The sequence below is a fragment of the Melanerpes formicivorus genome, unplaced genomic scaffold (genome assembly GCF_026170545.1).
Source record: "Melanerpes formicivorus ecotype bairdi unplaced genomic scaffold, bMelFor1.0.p_v2 SCAF_124, whole genome shotgun sequence".
Taxonomy (NCBI): domain Eukaryota; kingdom Metazoa; phylum Chordata; class Aves; order Piciformes; family Picidae; genus Melanerpes; species Melanerpes formicivorus.
The window spans coordinates 1,092,579-1,106,485 of NW_027142476.1; the positions used below are offsets into that span (position 1 = coordinate 1,092,579).

Sequence of the window (13,907 nt, forward strand, 5' to 3'; positions counted from 1 at the left end):
TCCTCTTGTTCTGGTGCCAGTTGCCTGGGAGAAGAGACCAACCCCTTCCTAGCTACAACCACCTTTCAGGTAGTTGTAGAGGGCAATGAGGTCTCCCCTGAGCCTCCTCTTCTCCAGGCTAAGCAACCCCAGCTCCCCCAGCCTCTCCTCCCATGGCTGTGCTCCAGACCCCTCCCCAGCCTCCTTGCCTTTCTCTGGACACCTTCAAGTCTCTCAATGTCCTTCTTGACCTGAGGAGCCCAGAGCTGGACACAGGACTCAAATGTGTCCTAACCAATGCAGAGTCCAGGGGCACAAGGACTTCCCTGCTCCTTCTGGCCACACTCGTCCTGATGCAGGCCAGGATGCCCTTGGCCTTCTTGGCCCCCTGGGCACACTGCTGGCTCATGTTTAGGCAGCTGTCAATCAGCACCCCTAGGTCCCTCTCTGCCTGGCTGCTCTCAGCCACTCTGACCCCAGCCTGTAGCTCTGCCTGGGGTTGCTGTGGCCAATGTGCAGCACCTGGCACTTGGACTTGTTGAATGCCATCCTGTTGGCCTCTGCCCATCTGTCCAGTCGGTCGAGGTCCCTCTGCAGAGCCCTTCTGCCCTCTAACTGACCAACATCTGCTCCCAGCTTGGTGTCATCTGCAAACTTGCTGATGACTGACTCGATCCCCTCCTCCAGATCATCAATGAAGATATTGAACAGGCTGGGGCCCAGCACTGCTCCCTGGGGCACACCACTGGTGCCTGGCTGCCAGCTGGCTGTGGCACCATTCACCACCACTCTCTGGGCTCAGCCTCCAGCCACTTCCTAACCCAGCTCAGAGAGCTGCTGTCCAAGCCAGGGGCTGACAGCTTGGCCAGGAGTTTGCTGTCTGGGATGGTGTCAAAGGCCTTGCTGAAGTCCAGGTAGACTACATCCACAGCCTGCCCCACATCCACCAGGGATGCTCCAGGGACTTAACAACCTCCTGTGCTTCCATGAGAGGTGTGGTGGGTTGCAGGTGAGGGACTGCACTCTCAAACAGGCTTTTGGGGGGAACAGGCAGCTTGGATTTCAGGCACAAGCTTGCTCTAGGCTTGTGTAAATTGTTGTGGTGGCTTGAAACCACCCCCAGAATAAAATGGCCAGACCAGCTGAGATGGAAGCAAATGGAGCTGTAGTTGCCAGCAGAACTACACTCTATAAGTACAAACTGCAATGAGTGTGTACAAAATACCCAACAGCTACATCTGTTTGCAATGTATAAACAGCACAAGTACCCCCCTGGACAAAACCAGGGGGTTACCAATGGCTTCCTACTCTCCAACCCCTCCCCCCCCAGTACAGGGGACAAGAGGAGAGCAGAGAGCAGCTGTCAGTTACTTAGCCACAACAAGAACACAGCCAAGGCCAGCAACAGCCAAGCAACAGCCACCAGCTGGTGTCTGCTAGAGCTGGGAACCAGGAAGGAGAGAGAGTTAGTTTAGACAACTAGCTTGATGTTGGTTACCAGCCCACTGGGATTATTTAGGCCTTATCATTGTTTTTCTTTTGCACCCCCTGGTGATTTATTTACATTCCACCCCTCCTCTGCTCAGTCTGTGGAAGATTTCCCAGGCATCAGCCCCAAACTGCCACAGTTGTGTTCTAAACTGCTTCTGAGTGGGGGGATAAAGAGAAACTTCTTCATCAGTTCCCTGATGGTGTTCAGAATCCCAAACCTGTGTGGTTTGTGTGAGGACAGCAGCAGCAGCTTTTGTGCTGTACATCCCCTCCTGCCCAGCACATGCCAAAGGACTTTAGAAAGCAGTGACTTCTGCACTGCTTGCTTGCCTGCAGACACCTGACAAACTCAGCTGGGGCCCTGGAGCTTGGAGCAGAGGAGCCTGAGGGCTGCCCTCATTCCTCTTGATAAAGATGTGCAGGGCAGTGTGGGGAGGATGAAGCCAGGCTCTGCTCAGGGATGTCCAGTGACAGGACAAGGGGCAATGCATGGAAACTCCAGCACAGGAGTTTCCACCTCAACATCAGGAGGAACTTCTTCACTATGAGGGTCCCAGAGCCCTGGAGCAGGCTGCCCAGAGAGGTTGTGGAGTCTCCTTCCCTGGACCCTTCCCAGCCCTGTCTGGATGTGTTCTGTGTGACCTGTGCTGGATTCTCTGCTCCTGCTCTGGCAGGGGGTTGGACTGGATGGCCAAGGGATCAGGCCTAGCCAGCATGGATTTAGGAAGGGCAGGTCCTGCCTGACCAACCTGATCTCCTTCTATGATCAGGTGACTGCCTGGTGGATGTGGGGAGGCCTGTTGATGTAGTCTACCTGGACCTCAGCAAGGCCTTTGACACCGTCCCCCATAGCAAACTCCTGGCCAAGCTGTCAGCCCCTGGCTTGGACGGGAGCACACTGCGATGGGTTAGGAACTGGCTGGAGGCTGAGCCCAGAGAGTGGTGGTGAATGGTGCCACAGCCAGCTGGCAGCCAGGCACCAGTGCTGTGCCCCAAGGATCAGTGCTGGGCCCTGTGCTCTTTAACATCTTTATTGATGATCTGGATGAGGGCATTGAGTCCACCAGCAGTAAATTTGCAGATGACACCAAGCTGGGGTCAAGAGTTGATCTGCTGGAGGGTAGAGAGGCTCTGCAGAGGGACCTCGACAGGCTGGACAGATGGGCAGAGGCCAAAGGCAGGAGATTGAACACATCCAAGTGCCAGGTGCTGCACATTGGCCACAACAACCCCAGGCAGTGCTACAGGCTGGGGTCAGAGTGGCTGAGAGCAGCCAGGCAGAGAGGGACCTGGGGGTGCTGGTTGATGGTAGGCTGAACATGAGCCTGCAGTGTGCCCAGGCAGCCAAGAGGGCCAATGGCATCCTGGCCTGCATCAAGAACAGTGTGGCCAGCAGGAGCAGGGAGGTCATTCTGCCCCTGTACACTGCACTGGTTAGGCCACACCTCGAGTACTGTGTCCAGTTCTGGGCCCCTCAGTTTAGGAAGGATGTTGACTTGCTGGAACGAGTCCAGAGAAGAGCAACAAAGTTGGTGAGGGGTTTGGAACACAAGCCCTATGAGGAGAGGCTGAGGGAGCTGGGGCTGCTTAGCCTGGAGAAGAGGAGACTCAGGGGTGACCTTATCACTCTCTACAACTACCTGAAGGGAGGTTGTAGACAGGCTGATGATGGTCTCTTCTCCCAGGCACCCAGTACCAGAACAAGAGGACACAGTCTCAGGCTGCACCAGGGGAGGTTCAGGTTGGATGTTAGGAAGAAGTTCTATACAGAAAGAGTGATTGCGCTATGGAACGGGTTGCCCGGGGAGGTGGTGGAGTCGCTGTCATTGAAGGTCTTCAGAAGGAGACTTGATGGGGTGCTTGGTGCCATGGGTTAGCTGTTTGGGTGGGTTGGATTGGTTGATGGGTTGGACACGATGATCTTGAAGGTCTCTTCCAACCTGGTTTGGTTTATTCTAATAAAGGTTTATTCTAATCTCCAGAGGTCCCTTCCAACCCCTAACATCCTGAGAGCCTGTGACCTGAAGTCACAAATGAAATGTAAAAGGATCTCTTCTGCTGTGACTTTGTCCTGGAGCTCCAAGTTGCACTGACACAAAGAGCTGAACCAGGTTTGCAGGAATGAAGCCTGGAGAGTTGCTGTAGCTTGTCAGGTTGTTATGGCTGCAGAGGAAAGTGCAGGCCTCTTCCCCTGCCCATAACTGACAATGTGCCAATCCAATGCTGCAGGTGCAAATCACAGCCCTCCTTGCCTCTCCCCTCACCTGCTAACCCTCCACCTGTTTCTCTGTGGGTTTCTCACATCATTGTTCAGCTGTGATACTCTGTCTTGTTGTCTTTCAGCCAACATATCAATTGTAGACATAGACACCAACGAAGAGGAGACCATAGCAGCAACCTCTGCAGGCACCCATTCTGGGCTCAACTTGAAAGGACATGAGAAAATCTACTTTGGGGGATTGCCAACTCTGAGAAACATAAGGTAAGGTGGCTCAGACCAAGTTCTTTCCCTTTGGTTAAGGGGATGGCTAAAGACAGACTGAGGGAGTTGGGGCTGTTCAGTCTGGAGAAGAGAAGGCTCCCAGGAGACCTAATTGTGGCCTTCCAGTATCTGAAGGAGGCTCCAAGAAAGCTGGGGAGGGACTTTTGAGGGTGTCAGGGAGGGATAGGACTGGGGGGGATGGAACAAAACTAGAAATGGGGAGATTGAGATTGGCTGTGAGGAAGAAGTTGTTGCCCAGGAGGGTGGTGAGAGCCTGGCACAGGTTGCCCAAGGAGGTGGTGGAAGCCTCCTGCCTGGAGGTGTTTGCAGCCAGGCTGGCTGTGGCTGTGAGCAACCTGCTGTGGTGTGAGGTGTCCCTGGCCATGGCAGGGGGTTGGGACTGGCTGAGCCTTGAGGTCCCTTCCAGCCCTGACAGTTCTATGACTCTATGTAAATACACAGGAATCTCACTCTCAGGGTTTCTGTCTCAGGTTCACTGGCAGGAAGTGAATGGTGAGTTCCCAGTGTCCCTTACAGCACCACAGCAGAGCTGCACTTTGGTGGTGCTGTGCTCAGCACTGGCGAGGCTTCATCTTGGGTACTGGGTTCAGGTCTGGGCCCCTCACTGCAGGAAGGACATTGAGGTGCTGCAGTGTGTCCAGAGAAGGGCAACAAGGCTGCTGAGGAGTCTTGAGCATAAGTCCTGTGAAGAGATGCTGAGGGAGCTGGGGGGTGGTCAGCCTGAAGAATACTCTGGAAGGACCTTAGAGCTACCTTCCAATAGCTGAAGGGATCCTGCAGGAAGGCTGCAGAGAGACTTTTCCTGAGGGTGTCTGGAGACAGGCCAAGGGGGAATGGTTTGGAGCTGAGGGAGAGCAGGGTTGGACTGGAGCTTAGATAGAAGTTCTTCAGTACAAGGGTGGTGAGACTCTGGAATGGGTTGCCCACAGAAATTGTGGCTGCCTCCTCCCTGGGGGTGTTCAAGGCCAGGTTGGATGAGGCCTTGGACACCCAAGTCTAGTGGCAAGGAGTCCCTGCCCATGGCAGGGGTCTTGGAGTAGCTGATCTCTGAGGTCCCTTCCAACCTGAGGCATTCTGTGATTCTATGATATGATGATAAGCTTCAGGACACCTTAAATTCCTCCTTAAAGGATCTGATACAATGCTCCTGAAGGGAGGTTGGAGCCAGGTGGGGGGTTGGTCTCTTCTCCCAGGCACCCAGCAGCAGAACAAGAGGACACAATCTCCAGCTGTGCCAGGGGAGGTTTAGGCTGGAGGTTAGGAAGAAATTCTTCCCAGCAAGAGAGATTGGCCATGGGAATGTGCTGCCCAGGGAGGTGGTGGAGTCACCATCCCTGGAGGTGTTTAGGAAGAGCCTGGATGAGGCCCTTGGTGCTGTGGTTTAGTTGATTAGATGGTGATGGGTGAGAGGTTGGACTAGATGATCTCAGAGGTCTTTTCCAACCTGGTTAATTCTCTCCTCTCTCCTCTCTCCTCTCTCCTCTCTCCTCTCTCCTCTCTCCTCTCTCCTCTCTCCTCTCTCCTCTCTCCTCTCTCCTCTCTCCTCTCTCCTCTCTCCTCTCTCCTCTCCTCTCCTCTCCTCTCCTCTCCTCTCCTCTCCTCTCCTCTCCCCTCCCCTCCCCTCCCCTCCCCTCCCCTCCCCTCCCCTCCCCTCCCCTTCCCCTTCCCTTCCCTTCCCTTCCCTTCCCTTCCCTTCCCTTCCCTTCCCTTCCCTTCCCTTCCCTCTTCTCTTCTCTTCTCTCTCTTCTCTTCTCTTCTCTTCTCTTCTCTTCTCTTCTCTTCTCTTCTCTTCTCTTCTCTCTCTCTCTTCTCTTCTCTTCTCTCTTCTCTTCTCTTCTCTTCTCTTCTCTTCTCTTCTCTTCTCTTCTCTTCTCTTCTCTTCTCTTCTCTTCTCTTCTCTTCCCTTCCCTTCCCTTCCATTCCATTCCATTCTATATTCCATGGAAGTTGAATAAAACATGGCAGCCTTTTGCCTTCAGCAGCCTGATGCTGACTTTCTCCCACAAACCAAATTCCAGTATTGACTTTTACATTGATCTTTAAAACACTGCCTAATACTAATGAGAGACTTGGACTTCAGCTCTAATAAACCCAAAGGACTAACAGATGCTTGAAGTTAGTGTCTGTTTTAAATAGGCCCCCAAAAAAAACACCCCACCCCAAACTCAGTTAAAGTTGAAATGAATATTCAGCAGCTTGGCAATGAGAAGGACAAGAGAATTGTGTGCTCCAGAAACAAGGCTCTCCATCTGTGTCAGCTTGAGCTACATGGCATAATGACAGCCTGGAAGGGGTCTTGTGCACAAGGAGCTGCTGTGATGAGTCCACAGGCTGCTCTGCAGCTCAAAGCAAGGCTGTATTTGTTAATTAATGAGGTTAATAACTGACCCCTGAAGTCAAATCAGCCAGCAATAAAAAGAGCTAAGATCTCATTTGCTCCTGAAATAGAAGGCTGTGTCCTCTGTGGTTGGGCAATCACACCAGTGCAGAACCAGCTGTCTGGAGCAATTATCTTCCAGCAAGTCCTTTGTGCTTGCTTAGATAAGCAGTGTAGCACAGCTACTCGGACCTGTGGCAAGCATTTTGCCTACAGCCCTGGTTCATTAGTCCCTGGGGCAAGATGAGTGTTATGGTAAAGTAGAGTCAAAAAGAGTGAAAGGGGGATGAGGGCAGAGCTGAGCTCCTGCAAACAATAGGCACTGGGGTAGCTGTGACTTTGGAATTAGCAGGTCATAGAATCATAGAATCAAGAAGGTTGGAAAAGACCTCAGAGATCATCAAGTCCAACCTGTCACCTAATACCTAACACCTCCTGACAACTAATCCATGGCTCCATCCAAGCCTTTCTTGAACACCTCCAGTGATGGGGACTTCACCACCTCCCTGGGCAGCACATCCCAGTGGCAAATCTCTCTTGATGGGAAGAACTTCTTCCTAACCTCCAGCCTAAACCTCCCCTGGCACAGCTTGAGACTGTGTCCTCTTGTTCTGCTGCTGGCTGCCTGGGAGAAGAGACCAACCCCCACCTGGCTACAACCTCCCTTCAGGGAGTTGCAGAGAGCAAGAAGGTCTCCCCTGAGCCTCCTCTTCTCCAGGCTAAGCAACCCCAGCTCCCTCAGCCTCTCCTCACAGGGCTGTGCTCCAGACCCCTCCCCAGCCTCCTTGCCCTTCTCTGGCACCTTCAAGTCTCTCAATGTCCTTCTTGAGCTGAGGAGCCCAGACCTGGACACAGTTCTGTCAAATTCTTTTACCTGATTTGCTTTTATTCATGGCCAAGTAGAGCAACAAATTCCAAAAGCTCTCTCCAACATTACACTTTCAGGTAGCTGTGTGCAGAGGAGCCCTGTTCATTTTAAGGGAGCCTACAAGAAAGCTGGGCCTTGCTTTGAGTGATGCAAGGCAGAGTGCAGGATGTGCTGATGGGTGGTAGAAGGCAAGAGACATCCACCTGAGAGTGTGTGTGGGCTTCAAATGGAACACCATAGCCAGCAGGGCCAGGGAGGGGATTCTGCCCCTCTACTCTGCACTGCTCAGACCTCACCTGGAGCTCTGTGTCCAGTTCTGGAGCCTCTGTGCCAGGAAGGATCTGGAGGTGCTGCAAGGTGTCCAGAGCAGGGCCAGGAGGAGGAGCAGAGGGCTGGAGCTGCTCTGCTGTGAGGACAGACTGAGGGAGTTGGGGTTGTGCAGGCTGGAGAGGAGAAGGCTCCCAGGAGACCTAATTGTGGCCTTGCAGGATCTGCAGGAGGCTCCAAGAAAGCTGGGGAGGGACTTTGGAGGGTGTCAGGGAGGGATAGGACTGGGGGGGATGGAACAAAAGTAGAAATGAGTAGATTGAGATTGGCTGTGAGGAAGAAGTTGTTCCCCAGGAGGGTGGTGAGAGCCTGGCCCAGGTTGCCCAGGGAGGTGGTGGAAGCCTCCTGGCTGGAAGTGTTTGCAGCCAGGCTGGATGTGGCTGTGAGCAACCTGCTGTGGTGTGAGGTGTCCCTGCCCATGGCAGGGGGTTGGGACTGGCTGAGCCTTGAGCTCCCTTCCAACCCTGACAGTTCTGTGATTCTATGATTCACTGTTACATCTTGATAGCCTCTATAGCATGTGTTGTCAGTGGTGCACACCTGCCTCTCTGTGATGCACCTCACCCTTGCCAGTGACTGTAATTTGCTCCAATTGATGTGATTTTGATGATTTTAATTCTCTTTTTTGTCTTTCTCCCTCACCCTAGTATGAAAGCAAGGTAAACCCCATCAGATTACTTGCATGACTTGCATGTGTCTGGCAAGTGCAGCTTGCAAGCCCAGGCTGCAGCACAGCAGCAGCAGCAGCAGCAGCAGCAGTGTGTGGGCAGCTTTACCACAGCTGCTAGGCTCTGGCTGTTCCTTCAGCAAATTGCTCCTGCTGCAGCAAGCAAAGCTGCTCCCATGTGCTTAATGCTCCCAGCTTACATGCTGTGCACACACCTACACAAGCAAGTTTTCTTCTCTTCCCACAGCTGCTGACTTCAGCTGTGTTGGTTTGTGATGCCAGAGTGCCCCAGAAGCAAAGCTGCCACAAGCTTGGCTGGGTGGAGGGGTCAAGGTCAGCTGCATCAGCTTCAACAAGGCCAAGTGCTGGGTCCTGCACTTGGGTCACAACAACCCCATGAATGCTTCAGGCTTGGGACACAGTGGCTGGAAACTGCCCAGGGGTGCTGGGTGACAGGCAGCTGAACAGGAGCCAGGGTGAGCCAAGGTGTGCCCAGGTGGCCAAGAAGGCCACCAGCAGCCTGGCCTGGATCACCTCTAGTGTGGCCAGCAGGAGCAGGGGAGTGATTGTGGCTCTGTGCTGGGCACTGGTGAGGCCACACCTGGAGTGCTGGGTTCAGTTTTGGGCCTCTCACTGCAGGATAAACATTGAGGTGTTGGAGTGTGCCCAGAGAAGGGCAACAGAGCTGGGGAAGGGTCTGGAGAAGAGGGCTGGGGAGGAGCAGCTGAGGGAGCTGGGGGTGTTGAGTGTGGAGAAGAGGAGGCTGAGGGAGACCTCATTGCTCTCTGCAGCTCCCTGAGAGGAGGCTGCAGTGAGGTGGAGGTTGGACTCAGTCTTCTCCCTACTGTCAGGTGTTAGGAGGAAAGGAAATGGCCTGAATGGCAAGGCTGGAGATGAGGAAAAATCTCTTTGGTGTAGGAGTGGTCAGGGATTGGCAGAGATTGGGTTGATGGTTGGATCTGAGGATCTTAAAGGACTTTCCTAAAGCCATAGCACTTCTATAGTTCTGTAATCATAGTATCATAGTATCAGTCAGGGTTGGAAGGGACCACAAGGATCATCCAGTTCCAACCCCCTGCCATGGGCAGGGACACCCCACACTAGAGCAGGCTGCCCAGAGCCTCATCCAGCCTGGGCTTAAACACCTCCAGGGACAGGGCCCCAACCACCTCCCTGGACAACCTATTCCAGGGCTTCACCACTCTCATGGGGAAGAACTTCCTCCTCCCCTCCAGCCTCAATCTCCCCACCTCCAGCTTCATTCCATTCCCCCTAGTCCTATCACTCCCTCAGATCCTGAGCAGTCCCTCCCCAGCCTTCCTGGAGCCCCCTGCAGATCCTGGAAGGCCACAATGAGGTCACCTCAGAGCCTTCTCCTCTCCAGACTGAACAGCCCCAACTCCTTCAGTCTGTCCTCACAGCAGAGCAGCTCCAGCCCTCTGCTCATCCTCCTGGCCCTGCTCTGGACACCTTCCAGCACCTCCAGATCCCTCTTGCAATAGGGGCTCCAGAACTGGAGGCAGGACTCCAGGTGGGGTCTCACCAGAGCTGAGCAGAGGGGGAGAATCACCTCCCTGGCCCTGCTGGCCACACTTCTCCTGCTGCAGCCCAGGATCTGATTGGCTTTCTGGGCTGCAAGTGCACACTGAGAGCTCCTGGTGAGCTTCTTCTCCCCCAGCACCCCCAAGGCTCTCTCCTCAGGGCTGCTTTCCAGCCAGTCCCTGCCCAGCTTGCATTTGTGCCTGGGATTGCCTCCACCCACATTCTAAGCTGGAGTGCCAGGGTTGGTTCTATAAGCTGTAAGAGCAGTGCCAGGCCAGGCAGTGTAGCAGTTAGTGAGAGGTTATGAAAGAGAGGTGCAGATCTGTCTGAAATTCCCCACTTCTGAGCAGAAGATGAGGAGGATGGAGGGGAGGGTGAAGAGCTCACCTCTTTTTGACTGTGTTTTCAGTTTGCCACTATTTGGGTCCCTTCCTTCTGCTTTGGTATGCTTAGATATCAACTGAGTGTCACCATGTTGTGCAGCTTAATTCTTGGCTTGAATTAGAACAGCACCACTTCAGCTCACATTCCTGACCCAGAGAAGGACTTTTGCCTCCCAAGTTCCAGCAATCTTTGCTTATGTTCCCTTGAAACTGATCCTAGTTTGGAAAACTTAAGAAAAGGCCAAGAGTTTATGCAAGATCTGAGTGAACTTGGACCTTGCTTTGTGTGTTTTGGAAGGGAACAAAGGGAAAAGGAAGCCTGAAGAAAACACCAAGCAAGTGTTCAGTGTTTGCAAGGATGTCCAACCAGAGTCCAACCAGCTCCTAAGAGGGAGGGAGTGGTTTTCACTTGTGCCTTGACTTAGTTGAGACCCCACCTCGAATACTCCTCCAGTTCTGGTGTCCCCAGCAGCAGAAGGACACAGAGCTGCTGGAGTGAGTCCAGAGGAGGCCACAAAGATGATTCAAGGGCTGGAGCAGCTCTGCTGTGAGCACAGGCTGAGGGAGCTGGGGGTCTTCAGCCTGGAGAAGAGAAGACTCCAGGGGAACCTTAGCTATGCCTTCCAGTACCTGAAGGGATCCTACAGGAAGGCTGCAGAGAGACTTTTCTTGAGGGTGTCTAGAGAAAGGCCAAGAGGGAACGGTTTGAAGCTGAGGCAGAGCAGGGTTAGACTGGAGCTGAGGAAGGAGTTAGAGTCATAGAGTCATAGAATCAATAAGCTTGGAAAAGACCTCAGAGATCATCAAGTCCAAGCTGTCACCCAACACCTCCTGACAACTCAACCATGGCTCCAAGTGCCACATCCAATCCCCTCGAGTTCTTCAATAGGAGGGTGGTGAGACTCTGGACGAGGCTGCCCAGGGAGGCTGTGGCTGCCTCCCCCTTGGTGTCTTCAAGGGCAGGTTGGATGAGGCCTTGAGCAGCTGAGTCTAGTTGAGAGGTGTGCCTGCCCATGGGAGGGAGGTTGGAGTAGATGATGTCTGAGGTCCCTTCCAGCCTAAGCCATTCTGTGGAGTTTCTATACAGCATAAAATACCAAGTGGACTTTCTGTGATTCTGTGATGTGGAGTTCATAGGGGCTGGGAATTATAAGATAACAGCAAATGCTTGCTGCTGATGGACAGCTTGAGGGCAAACTTAACTGGACAGGGCAGGAAGGGGGTAGGAGCAGGAGCAGGTTCTGAATAGCAAAGACCAAAGCCTGTGGGAACTGTTGACAATGATGTGACAAAAGTGTTCTGCTGCTCAAAGATCAGCCTGCAAAGGCTCTGAACTAGTCTGAAACCAGAGCAGGGGAGATTTGAATTGGACATCAGGGAGTTCATCATTGGGAGGGTGGTGGAAATGGGTTGCCCAGAGAACTTGTGGACTCCTCAGCCCTGGAAGTGTTTAACACCAGGATGGATGAGGCCTTGAGCAACCTGGGCTGGTGGAAGGTGTCTTTACCCATGGCAGGGGGGTTGGAGCTGGATGATCTTTAAGGTCCCTTCCAACTCAAACCATTCTGGGTTTCTATGAAGTGGGTAAGAGCTAGGAAATAAAACAAGCCACAATGAAAGGCTGCCATAATGGCAGGAGTGTAAATAAAGCAGAATATAAATGCTCAGGGGGTTGGAGCACCTCTGCCATGAGGCCAGGCTGAGCAAGCTGGGGGTGTTCAGCCTGAAGAAGAGGAGGCTCTGGGGAGATCTAATAGCAGCCTGGCAGTACCTGAAGGAGGCTCCAAGAAGGCTGCAGAGGAGCTGTTCCCAAAGGGCTGCAGGGACAGGACCAGGGGCAATGGTTTGAACCTGGGACCAGGCTTGTTCAACATCTTTGTGGGTGCCATGGACAGTGGCACTGAGTGCACCCTCAGCAGGGTTGCTGATGACACCAAGCTGTGTGGTGCAGCAGACAGCTGGAGGGAAGGGATCCATCCAGAGGGAGCTGGACAGGCTGGAGAGGTGGGCACAAGCCAACCTCAGGAGGTTCAACAAGAGCAAGGGCAGGGTCCTGCAGCTGGGTGGAGGCAATCCCAGGCACAAATGCAGGCTGGGCAGGGACTGGCTGGAAAGCAGCCCTGAGGAGAGAGCCTTGGGGGTGCTGGGGGAGGAGAAGCTCACCAGGAGCTCTCAGTGTGCACTTGCAGCCCACAAAGCCAACCAGAGCCTGGGCTGCAGCAGAAGTGTGGCCAACAGGGCAAGGGAGGTGATTCTCCCCCTCTGCTCAGCCCTGGGGAGACCCCACCTGGAGTCCTGCCTCCAGTTCTGGAGCCCCTATTGCAAGAGGGATCTGGAGGTGCTGGAAGGTGTCCAGAGCAGGGCCAGGAGGATGAGCAGAGGGCTGGAGCTGCTCTGCTGTGAGGACAGACTGAAGGAGTTGGGGCTGTGCAGTCTGGAGAAGAGAAGGCTCTGAGGTGACCTCATTGTGGCCTTCCAGGATCTGCAGGGGGCTCCAGGAAGGCTGGGGAGGGACTGCTCAGGATCTGAGGGAGTGATAGGACTAGGGGGAATGGAATGAAGCTGGAGGTGGGGAGATTGAGGCTGGAGGGGAGGAGGAAGTTCTTCCCCATGAGAGTGGTGAAGCCCTGGAATGGGTTGTGCAGGGAGGTGGTTGGGGCCCTGTCCCTGGAGGTGTTTAAGCCCAGGCTGGATGAGGCTGTGGCCAGGCTGATCTAGTGTGGGGTGTCCCTGCCCATGGCAGGGGGGTTGGAACTGGATGATCCTTGTGGTCCCTTCCACCCCTGACTGATACTCTGATACTATGATACTATGAAATGAGAGAAGAACAGATCTAGGTTGGCTGTGAGGAGCAAGTTGTGCACCAGGAGGGTGGTGGAACACTGGCACAGGTTGCCCAGGGAGGTGTCTGGGGGCCCATCTCTGGGGATATTCAAGGTGATGCTCACCAGGGCCCTGGGCAACCTGATCTAGTTAAGGCTGACTGCAGAGGGGTTGGACTGGGTGAGCTTTGGAGGTCCCTTCTGTGAGTCTGTGATTCCCTCAGCAAACCAGCAGGCTGCTCCTGCAGAGGAGGCTCTTTTGCCATGCTTTGTGGGCTGGCTGGAATGCAAAGCCTGGCTTTCAGCAGCAGCTGAATGGCATCTCTGCAAAGTGGTTTGATGCTGTAATTAATATCCTTTGCAATCTCTTCTTTCCTTCCCAGGGAGCTGAAATGTTTGGGCTTTTGTTTGGTTTTTCTCTCCCTCTGAGCTGTTCTCATTGTTCAGATGCTCTGGTAAACACTCCTGGGTGCTACTGGGAGCAAATGAGATAATGCTTGGGTTTCTTTTTGCATCTCCTCTCCATTGTGTGGATGACAACTTGGTTTTGTTCTTCATTTTGATGCAGTGCCTTTAGAAAGCTTTTCTCCTTGCAGGCCTGCCTCAGGTTGTGGCCTCTCTCTGGTGTTCCCTGGTGTCACTGTCAGGGCATTTCTCATTTCTTCTCATTTCTGGCCACATCAGTGGTCAGGGGCTTGAAGCAGCTTTGCCAGGCTGAGGGAGCTGGGGGCATTCAGCCTGGAGAAGAGAAGGCTCCAGGGACACCTTTGAGCAGCCTTCCAGTACCTGAAGGAGGCTACAGGAAGGCTGCAGAGAGACTGTTTGCAAAGGTCTGCAGGGACAGGACCAGGGACAATGGCTTCAGACTAGAGCAGAGCAGATTGAGATTGGATGTGAGGAACAAGTTCTGCACCAGGAGGGTGGTGGAACACTGGCACAGGTTGCCCA

At 53.7% G+C, this 13,907-nt stretch overlaps 1 protein-coding gene across 1 annotated transcript in view; it reads left to right on the plus strand.

The window, feature by feature from the left end:
- LAMA2 (laminin subunit alpha 2) overlaps positions 1-13,907 on the plus strand; it is a 252,291-nt gene that overhangs the window by 197,831 nt on the left and 40,553 nt on the right. The window contains 1 exon segment of the mRNA XM_068167889.1: positions 3,814-3,952. Within this exon segment, the coding sequence (XP_068023990.1) occupies positions 3,814-3,952 (139 nt within the window).